The 15834-nt window shown below is 41.4% G+C and overlaps 1 protein-coding gene across 1 annotated transcript in view; it reads right to left on the minus strand.

Moving 5' to 3' along the window:
* The window catches only part of MDN1 (midasin AAA ATPase 1), a 173557-nt gene that overhangs the window by 106148 nt on the left and 51575 nt on the right, over nucleotides 1–15834 (minus strand). The window contains 10 exon segments of the mRNA XM_030558327.1: nucleotides 3077–3215; nucleotides 3293–3427; nucleotides 7424–7565; nucleotides 8114–8260; nucleotides 9855–10063; nucleotides 10456–10634; nucleotides 11740–11891; nucleotides 12948–13058; nucleotides 13236–13383; nucleotides 15171–15284. Coding sequence (XP_030414187.1) covers nucleotides 3077–3215; nucleotides 3293–3427; nucleotides 7424–7565; nucleotides 8114–8260; nucleotides 9855–10063; nucleotides 10456–10634; nucleotides 11740–11891; nucleotides 12948–13058; nucleotides 13236–13383; nucleotides 15171–15284 — 1476 coding nt within the window.

The following is a 15834-nucleotide window of genomic DNA, read 5'->3' on the forward strand; positions in this document are numbered from 1 at the left end:
GTTTGGAGCAAGCTTATATCAGTGTAGTTTGCATCTATCCACACAGATGTTTCACTGGTTTAACATCATAGTTAAACTGATGCAACTAAGGGCATGTCTACACTTGCCATTTAAAGCGGAAAAAGTCCCTTTTTTCCACAAAACCCATGGGAAAATCTACACTTGCCAATGACTTTTTGCAGTGATATTCAGAAGTTTCACTGCAAAAAGAAAACCACCTCCACAAGAGGCTTACAGCTCTTACCAGTGATGCTTTTGCGCTTATGTGCAAGTGAAGACACGTTCTTCCTGTTTACAGAGCTTTTAGACTCCACAGGATACCCCACAGTGCCTAGGTGACCACTCTGGCCAGCAGCTCTGCTGCTCTGACGCCAGGTAAACAGACATCCACCCCTGCCCCTGTAAAGCCTTGGGAACTTTGAAACTCCCCTTCCTGTTTTCTTGGCAAGTGCTCACTTATCATCCGGGCAGGTGACAATGGCTGCTCCACGGAGCAAATGATCCCCTGCCTGGAGCAATGCTGAGCTACTGGAGCTGATCAGTGTTGGGGAGAGGAGGCTATGCAGGGACCCAGGATGCCTCGTGATGCCCTCCCGCCCTTCCGACATGACCTATCATCAAATGGAGAGAGTTGCACCGTGGATAGCTGCCCTCTGTGCGCTGCTCTCATGGTGCTGGAAGTGCTGCAAATGTAAACATTCTCTGATGCCTGTGGAAGTAAGTACACAAACCAGCGCTTTTCTTTCACTGGTTCACTATCACCATTGAAACTGACAGCACAAAAACTCTTCAAGTGTAGATATAGCCTATGTGTTTGGATCAGGACTACGGCTATACAATGCTTTGTCAAGCCATAATTCCATCCCACATCCAGTTGTCCCAGAAAGGACTCCTAGGAAGGAGGTGAAGATTAGGGTGACCAAATGTCCTGTTTTTACAGGGACAGTCCCATTTTTGGGGACTCTCTCTTATGTAGGCACCAATTAACCCCCCATCCTCTGTCCTGTTTTTTCACAGTTGCTATCTGGTCACCCTAGTGGTGATGCAATCTAGATCGTACTGGCCAAATACATTCAGAGGCAGTATTCAGTAAGTGGAGACTGACAGATTTTGACTTCTCTTTGTCCTTTCATGAATTGTCTCTACAGAGTTCCACTGCAGGAGACTAAAGAGTATAGTGCTGCTGCAGCGCTGGGGTGTCAGTGTAAACAGAGAATAATCTTAGTATGTTGTAACTGACCTCCAGAAGCTTCCCATAATCCTTTTAAGTAAAGATAACTCTTTGTTTTGTTGTGATGCCTCTCTTTATTTTGTTGTGAACTCGGGGCTCCTGAAACTGCTTATCAAAAAAACCAAACACAGCTACCGTTTGCTGTGAATGAGCAGCGGCAGGGAGCTCCCTTTGGAATGCCCATAACTAGTGTTTGCTTGAGGAGAGAGGAAGGGAGGGGACTTGAGGAGAGAAGCAGCATGGCGGGTTCCGTTTCGGGGAGGCTGCTTATCTGGTCTGTGAGGAAGAAAACAGCCATTTTTTGCTTTCAGGGAGTGAGAGAGGGGTGGGGAGGGGGTAGGAACTTCCAAGGCAGCTGCTGACAGAGTGTCGGCTGCAAAAATCCACTCTCCCTCTCCCTCACGCTCCGTCACATTCCACCACACTCCCCTCTTTTGAAAAGCACGTTGCAGCCACTTGAACGCTGGGATAGCTGCCCATAATGCACCGCTCCCAATGCCGCTGCAGATACTGCCAATGTGGCCACGACAGTGCGCTGACAGCTGTCAGTGTGGCCAGACTGCAGCGCTTTCCCTACTCAGCTGTATGAAGACAAGTTTAACTCCCAGCGCTGTACAGCTGCAAGTGTAGCCATACCCTAAATATAAACCAGGAGGAGGACTGAGGAGAATGCCAAGATTGAAGCAACACTGCCCACCCACACAGAAGACTACACCTAGCCCCATTAACAGATTAACATTTTATGAATGAAGTAACTGAACTTCAACTGGCAGCTTAAATACCAAGACAATAAACCTTTGACCAGCAGCCAATGTATCCATTCCTGCTGTAGAACAAGTTCTCCTTACAGGCTTGAAGTGATCATCCATTTTGAAAGACTATGAAATGAAAGGTCTTGACTGTTAAACTGAAAGACTTACATAAGATTTATTCTTTTCCAAGTAGCATCCAAATTCCCTTTTAGCATCTAATAAACTGTGTTTCTTCTTTCTCAGCTTCAGCTTCTTTTTACTCTCTAAGGCTATGACTACACTACAAGGCTTTTAGCGACAAAACATTTCCACTCCCCACAAGCAGCAGCAGCGTTGTTGGCAAGAGAGCACTCCTACTGACAAAGCATTGTTCATGCCAGCGCTTTTTATTGGTAAAATCTTTGTCGTTCAGGGGTGTGTTTTTTTAACACCCCAAATAACCAAAGTTGTGTCCATGACATGTCAGTGTAGACAAAGCCCAACAGAACTACTTAATACTAAATTTATAAGCAGCATGAGAGATCTGCTCCCACATTCTCTTTTTTGCAGTCAGGAACAAAATAAAGAGGATGGGCTGGGCCTTATACAGTCAGATCCTGGAACATATGTAAATGTATTCACCACTCTCCACCAAATTTATTACTAACTTTTCCAGGTTTCACAACAAAGGTATGTAATTCTTATACTGGGATTCTAACAGACAGTTCATGAACGAAATTCAGCCCCACTCCTCTCCAGTTCAGTTTCAATACATCTCTAACAGGTTTATATAACACTGTTGTATAAATTAGATAAAATAAAGCAAAACCACAAGAGATAGTTTTAATGTCTTTTGCTAAGACAGGTGTACTCCAACACAGCACTCTAAAAAGTGAACTCTGTATTACAACAGCTACAAACCTGACTTGACATTTGAGAAAAGTTTTAGATTCACAAAGGCCATCAAACAGCAAGGCATTAACGCAAGGCCCTTCTTTAAGCATAAGTAGACTTCACTGAAGTCGCTCGTGTTTCAATGTAGGTATGCAGTTAAGGACCTTGCTGAACAGGGCCAAACAGAACAATTCATTACTGTAATAGAAAAACAAGTTACCCAGTGTCTCCCACCAGCAGAACTGGTTCGCCAAACTCCAGGGCTCGTCCTACCAGAACTGCAAGCCTCCTCATCCCTTGAGTCCAGACAACATGACTAAACTCACCATCCATCACCGACATCTGTGTGGATGATTTAACTGTCCAACAAAGAACAAGTTGATTAGCTTTAATCACAAGCATCAAGCTTTTGATTTAGTCCTTTTTGCAAACTCACCCAATAACTTTCTAACACTTTCCTCTGAGAAGAGAGAGTGGGGATACAATTTCTTCTTAAAATGCTTTTCAAGGACACTTTGAATAACATCAACCTCCTCTTGTTTCCTGACTCTGCCTGCCAGAAGCATGAAACCTGTAAATAAGACAAGATAAATCAGAGTGTTTTCTTTGATTTTTCAAGTGGAATGTGTGACATACCAGGGGTACAATCCAGACCAATGAGTATCTGTGACCCCTGCCCTGTAACTTGGGATGCCCTTTATAATTCCTCGCTGCTGTTGCCTCCGGCCTGGACTACTCACAAACAGCCTCCAGCGTGTAAGTCACTCCCAACATAGATTTTAGGGTCCCACTGAATCTTTCCACCAAACCATTTGTTTCTGGGTGATATGAGGTAGCCTTTAGTTGTGTTACTCCACAACTTCCATAGCTCACTGAAGAGCCGAGACATAAAATTTGACGCACGGTCAGATAAAAATCTCTTTAGGGAAACACAGTCTGCCAAAGATAGTGAAAATGGCTCTTGCCACAGATTTTGCCTCAATCCTTAGTCACAGCTAATCCACTACCACCAAGACACATTTCTTTCCGCTTCGGGTAGGACCCACGATGTCCATTGTTACCCTCAGAAATGCCTCTTGTATTACAAGCAAGGAGCACAGGGGAACTTTCTGGGGTACTTTTGACTTAATTCACAAGACCTGCAATAATTCCTCACATCATTCTGTATTCCTGGCCCATATACATTTTTCTTTAACCTATTATAGGGTTCTCTGTGCCCCCAAGTGACCAGCAAAAGGACAATCATGTGCTAGCACATAGCATGGTGCTATGTGGGCTCAACCAACTGCTTATAGGGTTGTCCAGGGCTTTGGTTTTTCCCCATAAGAGCCTCCCTCTACAATCTCCTCATTTTCATTTCCTGGGGCTCCTCTTGGACACATCTGACATTCTCTAGAGTGGGATCTATCCCTTATTCAACTGCAAAATGCTGGCAACTGATATCTGGGACCATTTCTTCAGTCACAGGAATTATCTCCTCCCCAGCTGGCCCCGAGGGCATGCTGCTTTTCTCTGCCATGCAGGAGCCAGCCTCAGCCACTCCCACACCTGGAAACAGTTTCCTTCTGCTGCAGAAGAGTTAGAGCAGGGGTTCTCAATCTGGGGGTCATGACCCCTCGGGGGTCGCGAGCTGTAAAACTCCTCCTCCCAGTTTTTAATTTATAACAAGGGTCACACTCAGAGGCTGCAGTGTGAAAGGGGTCACCAATACAGAAAGTTTGAAAACCAGTAAGTTAGAGAGACCTCCCCTCCCAGCAGTTTCTGGGACTGTCATATCTGTCCTACTCAGATCTGAACCTTACAGTTCAGAACATGAGAAGCTAGCATGAAACCTCCAAACTTAATTACCAGCTTGGATCTGATATCGCTGCCACCAGCCAGAAAAATTCCAGTGTATGGCTCACTCTGGTCTCCCCAAAACCTTCCCTGGGGAACCCCCAAGACTCAGATGCCCTGAGTCTCACCACAAAGGGAAATAACCCACTTCCCTTCTCCCTCTTCCCCTCCAGGTGTTCCCTCCCTGGGTTCCTGGAGAGATATACAGATTCAAGCTCTGTGAATCTAAACAAAGGGATTCCACCCTCTTTACCTCCTCCCAGATTTCCCCGCCCTGGGTACTCTGGGAGATTACCTGCTTCAAGTCCTTGAAACACAAGTACCGAGAGATCTAATCTCTCTCCCCCCTCACCCAGAGGGTATGCAAAGTCAGGCTTAGTAAATCTAACACAAAGAGATTTTCCCCCTCCCTTCGTTTCTTAGCCTTAACCAGCGAAAAATACTTAAACAGGTCTTAAAAAGAAAGCTTTATATAAAAAGGAAGAAAAAGACATAAAATGGTCTCTGTATCAAGGTGACAATATACAGGGTCAATTGCTTAACAGAAAAAATGAATAAACAGCCTTATCAAAAAGAATACAATTTAACACATTCCAGCAACTACACGCATGTAAATACAAAAAAACAATATAAATCTATTGTCTTACTATCCTTGTACTTACAAATTGGAAACAGAAGATTAGAAAGCCTGGAGATAGAAAGATCACTCTCAGAGCCGAGAGGGTCACCGAACCAAGACAAAGAACAAAGAACTCACACCTAAAACTTCCCTCCACCCAGATTTGAAAAAGTCTTGTTTCCTGATTGGTCCTCTGGTCAGGTGTTTGGTTCCCTTTGTTAACCCTTTACAGGTAAAAGAACATTAACCCTTAGCTATCTGTTTATGACAGGGACATTACCACTTCCCTCTAGGATCCAGCACAATATTCCCTTTGACATCATTCTGTTACCAAATTAATAGCCTTAACCATACACAAAATTGCATTCCCAACAAGTATTTCAAGATCCTACCCAGCACCACTATTGTAAAGACACTTTCTAAACCTTTCTATTCCATATGCATCTTGGCTAAAGGTACAGGAATTATATGTCCTCCCACTGCTAGAAGCTCCACTTTTCCACTAGGTAACATTTCAGTTTTTTGGACCATGCGTCCCTTGACCAGAGATATTTGGGCTCCAGTGTCTTTCCCTCCCCCCTCCTCCAACCAGCCAGGTACTCCTTGTTATTTACTCTGGCAACCTTAATAAATTCCACATCAACCCCCTCAGGGTCAGTCCTCACAAAACTCATCAGGTGAGCTTAAAATAGATTGGATAGGGCTTAGTTTCTTTTATCTTGGGGCACTGATTTCTCAGGTGCTCAGTGGAGTTACACTAGAAACATCTTCCTGGACTCTCCTCCTGCTCAGGAGATTTGTGATGGGAGTTTCCAGGAGGGGAACGATTTGGGAGCGGGGAGCAGACTGCCTGGGCTCCCAAACACTCTCCTTTTTTCCAAGGGGTAAAACGGGATCACCGTTTACACTGGGTTTGCATCCCTCCTCTAGCCTGTACTCACTGGACATCAGGGTTTGCACAAAGGAATTAGCCAGGGTGGCCATTTCTTACAGATTTTAAAGATTTATCCCATAAACTATTCCAAATCTCATCAGTGCATATACTGAGGAAATGTTCTTGACCAAAGAGATCAAACAATGGCTAAAATCCTTATCTCCCTTCCCCTTTTCCCGTTTTCTCATTAGGTCACACATATTCGCTATGACTCATACTATCACTTTTCTTGAGATTTCTAAATTTGCACCTATACACTCCAAGAATAATTTGAAAACTTTGAAAAGCAGCTTTTTTAAATTCAGACTATTAAATACATTTACAGCTGTGCAATCAGTGTGGGTACTTTTTTGTCCTCAGGAATATTATGAACCTCAGAAAGCCTTTCAAAAGTGGTAGATACTTTTCAATGAAGTCTGTTGCCTTGTATGCATGAAGGATAGGTCCATCAATGGCTATCAGCCAGGATGGGCAGGGATGGTGTCCCTAGCCTCTGTTTGCCAGAAGCTGGAATGAGTGACAGGGATGGATCATCACTTGATGATTGCCTGTTCTGTTCATTCCCTCTGGGGCAGTTGGCACCGGCCACTGTCAGAAGACAGGATACTGGGCTAGATGGACCTTTGGTCTGACCCAGTACAGCTGCTCTTACGCAGGACATAATTTGTTACAGCTGAGGGCTCCCTGAATGGAGGAAAAGATTGGCGACTCTGGGATTTGTCCAAGTTTTGCCATCACGCCAAGATTATACGTCCTCCTATCCGAACTTCCTTTGTTTTCTCTCAGTAAGTGATGATTCTGTTTACTGCTTAAATGCAAATTAAGTCAAGCGCACATTCTTTCCTTTGTTAAGGACAGACCTGACTTCTGCCTGGGCAGGGCTGTGGGGTTTGGACGGAATCTTATAATGACACATACAATGTTTCCACACATATTTTGCCAGGACAATACTGACCAGCAAATCATGAGTTTTCAAATGACATCTTCTAAGGTATACTTTGTACAGAGATTATTATAATAGCGTTTAGCGTGTGAATACAGGGGTGTACTCCATCACAGAATATTACTGCTCAGTAACGAGGGACAAAGGTTTGTATTTGAAAAGTGGGGTTGGAAAAATGTTTACATTAGTTCTTTTAAAAAATGAAGTATCATGAAGAACAAGCACAAAGACCCACCATCGTTTGCTAAATGCTGAAGCCAGTCATAATCCTTTTCTGTCTGTTCTGCCAATCTGTATCTTTCAGCCCAACGAAACAGATCTCGAAGAGTAATGAAACCATGCTTCCCAGCAAACACTGTTGAACCTCTGCGATAAGACTACCAAGTGAGCAAAGAGGATGGTTAAAATTTAATATGTATTCCTCATTCAAACAAACTTCAGTGAAATGAAAACCTAATAAATTCCTAATCCCAGTTTCACATTTCCTCTCATTTAATAACTGGAATACAATTTTCACTTTATTCCAATACAGTAAAAAGGTCTAAGCACATGCAAGTCTAGACATAAGGAAGAAAGAGGTACCTCCAGTTTTTATTATTGCATTTGTTTTTAAAGAAGAAATATATTTTGGTAAGTAGCCAGCGCTAAATGGCTGTTCACAACAATCTGTTTAAGCATCTAAGATCTAGAAAAATGAGGGAGCATAATATTTTTAAAGTATTTAAACAAAAATCCCCAAATGAGGCACTGGTAGCCACTGGACTTGTTTTTGCTCTTAAACAAAAACTCAAACTGAAAGAGTTCACTTAAGCCAGCAAACTTGGATATTTTAAATTAATTTCTCCATTGTTAAGTCATAGAATATTTTTTTAAAAGACCTTAGTTTTACTTCTATATTAAAAAGGGGAAAAAAAGACATCAATACCTGCAGATTCAGCATGACTTTGATGAGTTTACTGCAGTAAGAAGGTGGCAGACTGCATCGCTTGTGAAGGATTGTTTCTAGCTCAGCACTTGGCAGTTCATCAAAATGCAGCTCCACAAAACGGTTCCTGAAGGCTCTGGACAACACCTAAAATGTACGTTTGGGAATGGTATTTCTGAACTTTGCTTTACCCCTTTAATCCTTGTAAACTACATCCTGCATGTACAGCCAAAGGAAGCTGAGCTACCCTGATGGGTTAGTGGTTAAAATCCAGTGGGAGAAGGAATAACTGGGATTGTGCTTAAACTTCCAAAATGGACATTAAAGATGCAAAGGATCTATTCTCCAGCAGTCTGGGACAACCAAATAACCAGACAGGCCAAATTACATGTAATTACTTAGGCTCCGATTCAACAAAGTGCTTAAAAGTGTGTTTAATATCTTTGCTGAACTGGAGCTTTAGCATTCACCAGAGACGCTACTGACTTCTTAAAAATTCTTGGTGTGTTCTCTGACTGGCAAGTCTGAATAAAGGCTGAAACTGAACACTGCTCTCCAACTTCACTTTTCTTGTAAAGGCCACCAAATAGCAGAAGAATTATATTATTTGCCTACCCACTCTGCCAAATTCTTCTCTGGCATCTCTCAGCCAGTTGTACCCAATACTGAACTTTAGAAAAAGTGCACGTGTGTGCTGTTCATGAAATGCAATAGTTCTTAAGCTATATTTACAAGGAAGAGAAAGGAAGCCAGTTTTCTCATATTCATCCACAAGTGTGATGCGCTAGTTAGTCAAGGCACACAGAATTTTTAGGTGTAGATCATATCAGCATTTGGTTCCTGCAACAGACATGCCAGATTATTTTTAAATTAAAAACTATTGGAACTACTATATATTCTTGTTGAGGAAACAACTTCAAAACTCAGAAAAGTTCCTTCAACCTAGGCTGGCAGGCTAGATCTCTTTCTAGAACAGGAGTTCTCAAACTGAGGGAGGAAGGGCGGGAGAAACTTTAGAGGAAAAAAAACACTTACTGCGCACATTCAGATCTGGGTGGCCAGAAAGCAGTGGCTGCTGGCTGGGCACCCAGGGGAGGTGGGGGGCTTACTACTGCAGACACAGAGAAGGGGGGCCGCGATCAAATACGTATTCTAGAGCAGTGGTTCTCAAACGTATCTGTTTTATTTACACGCAGGCTTTCCTATGGCATTCATAGCCCTAGTATTTGAGCACCTTGTAAACATTAATGTATCTTCACAATATTTTACAGATGGCAATGTAGGCATTGAGAGATTAAGAATATGTCTACACTGCAGCTGGAAGGTGTGATTCCCAGTGCAGGCAGGCAGACTCACCAGCTCATCTTGAGCTAGCTGCCCCAGCTTGGACCCAGGGGGGTCAGGAGGGCTTGGATTCAGGTGGCTATCCCAAGCCACTGCCCATGCTGCATGCTCGTTCAAGTTGAGCTAGTGCGCGTCTGTCTATGGGTGCCGGGAATCACACCCCCAGATGCAGTGTAGATATAGCCTGAGTGACTTCCCCAATCTCAGACAGTCAAGCAGTCCAGTGCCTTGGTTACAAGGCCATCTTCCCTTCCGCTACTCCTGACACTTTCATATTGTTCTCTGATATGTGAGAAAGTTTCTGTGCCACAGCTCCCTGCATCCCTAAAAGAATAGTATGGTGAAGCTTTCTTCCTAATGTAATAATAACCGAAAGCAAGAGGAGAGATCGACAAACCTTCCTGCCCCCATAGAGTCCTGGTGGATTCTGTGTAGCAAACAGCATAAATCGAGGGTGTGCCCTGACAACTTCTTGTGTCTCTGTTATGAACAGCTCTCTGTTATCATCTAGCAGTCTGTTGAGTGCCTCCAGAACATCCGTAGGAGCCAAATTCAGTTCATCGAGGATAATCCAGTAGCCCTTTCTCATAGCATCAATAAGGACACCTGTGATGGAATACAAAAGGTTCTGATTAAACCTTTAAGGTAATCTGCATGAAAACGTACAAAAAAACCTTCAAATGCAAGTAATCTTTGCAGCCAGTTTTACTTCAGAATAAAATAAGTTAACCCACAGCAAGATGTGCAACAGCACTGAAGCTGCTAAACCCTTTAGCTCTCCCCTCTGTCAGTGCAATGGACCAAAGAACAAGAGATGGAAGAACAAAGGAAACCCTTTAACATAACCAGAGACCTGCACAACTGAACTAACATGGCATGAAAGCTCATATATGCACTGATGCAACCATGACCAGAAAAAAGGAAAAGCTTTTTTCATCTCTGCGTAACATGTAAAATGGAAGGGAATTAGAGATAAATGTGATAAGTGATAACCTCACCTTCCTTAAACATCAGCTTCCCAGAAGTGTCTGATGTATAACAGCCAATGTACTCCTGGATGTCAGTATGTTCATGATTGTTAATCCGCACACAGTGGTTCCCACTAGCTGCAGCTAACCAGCGAATTAAACTAGTTTTACCAACTGATGTCTCTCCCTGAATCAGCACCGGATGAGTCCTTCAAGGATTAGCAAAGACAATATTTTAAAAGCAGTATTTTAGGTTGGCTTAGCAAAATCTCTTATATGTATATGAAAAGGAAGTAACACATCTGTACTGTCTGAAATTTTCAGAGCCTTGTGTAACAGATTATCAAGAGACTATAATTTAGTCTTTCAATGTCTCATTTATGTTACTCACCCAAGTCACATAGCCAGTCAGTGTCAAAGCCAGGACACAATCTAAAATATCTTTATTCCCATATGCTAACTACTATATCATGCTGCCTCCGTCATCACTTGTGAAATCAGAGGCTGGTCCAAATCATTTTTATGAAACCATTTTTATACCAAGCTTTAAAGGGCTTAGATGGGAACTCTACATGACAATTTTTAGGCTGTTTAAGAACAAAAGAAAAGTTGGTTTCATATCCTCTCAAGCATGCAGATAACTGGACTACAATAGAACCTCAGAGTTACAAATACTGTTCATAACTGAACAAAACGTTATAGTGGTTATTTCAAAAGTTTACAACTGAACATTGACTTAATACAGCTTTGAAACTTTACCATGCAGAAGAAAAATGTTTTCCTTTTATTTTTTAGTAGTTTATGTTTAACACAGTACTGTACCGTATTTGCTTTTTTTTTTGGTCTCTGCTGCTGCCTGATTGCGTACTTCTTGTTCCAAATGAGGTGCGTGGTTGACTGGTCAGTTCGTAACTCTGAGGTTCTATTGTACTTATGCTCCTGTCTTAGAATGCTGGGAACAAGTGACGTGCACACGCTCCCCACAACTGCTAGCTACTGGTCAAAAGTCATTCTTGTAGCTCGGCATGCAATTCCTACAGTGGGCTTTCTGCAGATCAGTCATGAAGCGGAATTATTCCTCTCAGAAGTGTCTCATCATTTTTTTTTAATTTTGATGCATATTTTAATCTATTAAGATTTAATGGGCAACATTAAAGTTGAGTAGGTGACAGAAATGCAACAGAAGTATAGAAATATAGTAGAGGTAGAAATATAATAGAGGTAGACAATCTCATTATACGGCTACCTCAATTATAGAATTGTATGTTGTCTTTTTAATTTTGTATTCTGACACAAAAATTTAAACAAACATACCCTGCAGACACAACTCTGACAATGTCTTTCAGATTAAGTTTAACAGAAGAAGTTAGCACGTAAGTCTCATCTATCACAGGTTCCTTATCCCCTACTGAAATCCAGTAACCTTCTATTTGTACAGCTCTTCCTCCTTGGGGCTCTGGCAGTGGCTGAAAAACAGTATAGAAATAACAGATTGTACAAATGTGTTTCATATTGTTTTCTAATAGCAGCAGCTATTTTTTCCACTACTATAGCATCTTCCATAAAAAACAATGTACAGACATTAGCTAAACCTTCAACACTCCCGTGAGGTATGTATTATCCCAATTTTATAGATGTTGAATCCAAGGAAGAGAAGGGAATTAGTCTGAAGTCAAGAATCTGTGCAGAGCTGTGAACATAACCCCAATTCCTCTCAGTTCTGGGCTTTAATGTGACATGCTATTCTGAAAAATGACTTGTAGGAATTTATTGAACTAAGGGGGTTACTTATTTTTATTTCATCGTTACTGGAGAGTTAATCATTTCTAGCATCAAAACATCTCTCTAAGGAATTTAGTCTCTGTATAGGAACATTCAAAATAGCCTATTCATTCACCACTTTCCTCTGAAGGTCTAAATTGAAGTTACCAAGCAGAGTTGCAATAGGGCCTATTCTGGCAAGCAATGAAGCCCAAAAAGTCAAGGAAGAACTATTAATGTTTTAAATGACAATATTTTGTGTTTCAGCCCTGCAAGTTCACTCTGTGCTCCAAGAATCAACCTGGGTTCTCCCTCTTCAAGATGAAGCTCAGATTTTTGCTTCATCAGAGCACAAGCCTTTTCCATACCAATGTGTACTGCCCCTTATGTCAAAAACAAAAACAAAAAAAACCCAACAGCAAGTTCCTCCCCAATCTCTACTTCAGAATTAGAGTCACCACCACTAAAGTTGGTCTGGGCATTCTCTGAAATTCGGCAAGATTCGGTCATAGGCAAGTTCTCCACATCCTTTCAATGTTTTCAGATGAAAGAACAAGTCAGATAAGACATCATCATGCTTAACCATATCGTTCAAGTTAAATGAAAAAACATTTGATCAGAAACAATCTATAGTATAAAGTTTAAAATTTTAGTATTTGAGAACTTTTAAAATTACTAAAGCATGATCAACAAGGGAAAATTCATATAAAACCAATCTTCCTGATAACATTAAACATCCCAAAACTTTCAGAAGTTCTTACCTGCTTAAGGAGGCTTTTGATGTTGCCAGAGACAATATGCTGGCAAATTAGCTTCTGAACTATCGGGTGAGAAACTCTGTCCAGCTGTGTCAGGAAGCCCAAGCAAAAGCCCTACAAGAATAAAGTTATTTTCTATGGTGAAGTGAAAATTATTTAAGCTTTATTTTTTAGGCATTTGTTTGATATCTGATGCCCTTAGAAAATATGATTTTCTTTGTATTCCTTTACCCAGGTAGATTTTGTATTGAACACACACTTAGGAACAAAATCACACAGAAAGATCATTACCTCATACAGTGAGCGCTGTATGTTTTTACATGGATTAGATGCTGCAAATCTCAAAGCCCTGCAAAGTGTACGAAGGCTGTAGTGAGGTCTATGGCCAGTCCCATCCACCAATTTTGTTTCCGACTCTCTTCTCACAGATAAATAGAAGCTACAAAATAAAGGGTTTAACCAGTTACTTATTTGTATTCTGGGCCCCAGGGCAGAACAGTCAATGGCTCGCCTAGAAAGGAATGGCTGAGATTTGTGACACTACATTTTATCCTACTGATAACACATTAGAACCCACTATGCGTAAATTGTGGTGTTGCTTGATCTAGTTAACTTTTTTTTTTCCAGTTACAGCACCAGTATTAAACAAATTGTGAGTCTAAATATAAGCTGTAGAATTTATTTTGAATTATATATATAAATTACATAAATAAAATATCTAAAACATTTAAAGAAACACAAAATAAGAAACCACCTAAAGTATCAAGTAGGGTAATTAAACACCTAATCACGATTCATGTGTAATCTAAAAACAAGGAAAAAAACAGCCCTACAAGATGTAACTGAATATGACTAACAAAGTTAAAATAAATAATACAATACAATACTTGTGCTGTACTTGTGCTGGTGCTGTGAGACATCAACACCCAGAGCAATGAAGAGACAGCAGGCCTGGTGCACCACATCTACTGGGAGATCTCCAAGGAGAGAGAAAACCTGCGCCTCATTCCCTAGCAGAGCATTGGAGGTGGCCCCTCGTGCTGTGCTCATGATAATGGCTAGTCAGCCAGTGCTAGCTGCCTCTCGGCAAACTTGGAGATGCTCGATTGGGTGGCTGAACTTCCTGGCTTGTGTCTGGCAAGGAGCTGCAGCCCCGGGGAAGGAAATCTGGTAGCACAGAGGGAGCTTGTTCCTCTTTAAAGTCTCCCTGTCCTCAGCCCCGTAGCCATAGAGATAGTGTGGCAGACACAGCAGCCAGAGGAGGCAGCAAGCCCCCCGGTTCCCAGGCTGCTGCCGCTGAGGCTTTGCCAGACTAGCAGGGTGCGGCAGCGCTCTGGCAAAATGTTACTGTCACAATGAGGGACGGCGCTCTGTACAGAGCAGCAGGATTTCTCTCTTTTTCTACATCTTAATTTTTATTAAAAATATATATATATATCCCATCTGCCCAGACCCTTTTAAATCACTGGGCCCCTGGGCAATTGACCCTTTTCCTCCCCACCCTTGTCGGCGGGCCTGTTTGTATTTCATCGCTACCAAAGAGTTAATACTTTCTAGCATCAAAACATCTCTCTAAGGGATTTAATCCCTGTATAGGAACATTCAAAATAGCATCTTCATTCACCACTTTCCTCTGGTCTAAATTGAAGTCATCACGCAGTGTTGCAATTAGGGCCTACTCTGGCAGGCAATGAAGCTCAAAAAGTCAAGGAAGAACTATTCATGTTTTAAATGACAATATTTTGTATTTCAGGGAGATAACCTGGTATGCCATGTATCACTAGGTACTCACAAAGTCCTTTGAACAGAGATACTTTAGATTGCCCAAAAAACTGAACTGCAGAAATTTAGCACATTGGAGGCAATATGCCTGCTCTAAAGGAAAGAGGTTCCGTGGCAAGCAAGCAAACCATCCCCACAACTGACGCACAGAGATATTCTGAAGTAGCCACCCCTTCTAACCTCCCAGATGAAGGAAAAGATGAAAGCAATAGTGCTCTTTAACTGGTAATGTCAAAAAACTACTTTTTGAGGTGGGGATGGAAGAAAGGAAGGCAACAGTAACAAAAGGTACCATACAAGTAGCCCTAGAATAAGGACGCTGGGGGTCATTCTTCAAGAACCTCACATGGGAGAAACTAATGTAAAACATTGTATGTTGCAATTATGTATTTTCATTTGCAACTTCCTGAATTGAGGCTTCATAAAAACGTAAATATAACTTACTTCATGATTCCTTGTACTGTGTTTTTGCTCACATTCAAGCCTTTCAGATAGTCCATGATAAGAATTAGCAAGTCTCCTTCATTCTGCAGTTCTTCTACATAAAGTTCAGTAAACCTACAAGAAAAATTAAGCTATAAACACTTAGACATCTGCCTGCTGATGATAAAACAGACACTCTGAAATTTCATTAGGGCCCAGTTAATCTCTCACAGAGTACATAATGCTCAAAATATGGCATAAGCAGCAAATCAAATATTGATTTGTTTGCCAACATAAAGATTTATTGACTTGATATACAAATACAGACTGAACTGAAGCAGAGAATAATATGTAACTACAAGCTAAGTATTACATTAGTTAAGTACAAAGTATCAATATCTGTATTGTTTTATACAGTTTACATTAGTTCAACTCACTCTACAAGAAACATGCTTTTAAAAGGAGTTTGTGGTACAGAGCTCCAGACAGCAGTTACTGAATATTAAAGTAATGGCACAGCAAGAGGGCTTTTGAAAACTGATTCTCTATATTAATCACTCAACTATAGTGAAACATACCACACATCCAATTTTTGAACTGTCAAGCTTGCCTCACATATTCCCTCTTTTAATAAATTTCTAATGGAGCAACCATTTAAACAGAGAAAAACAACTCATCAAGATAA

The sequence above is a fragment of the Gopherus evgoodei genome, chromosome 3 (genome assembly GCF_007399415.2).
Source record: "Gopherus evgoodei ecotype Sinaloan lineage chromosome 3, rGopEvg1_v1.p, whole genome shotgun sequence".
Taxonomy (NCBI): domain Eukaryota; kingdom Metazoa; phylum Chordata; order Testudines; family Testudinidae; genus Gopherus; species Gopherus evgoodei.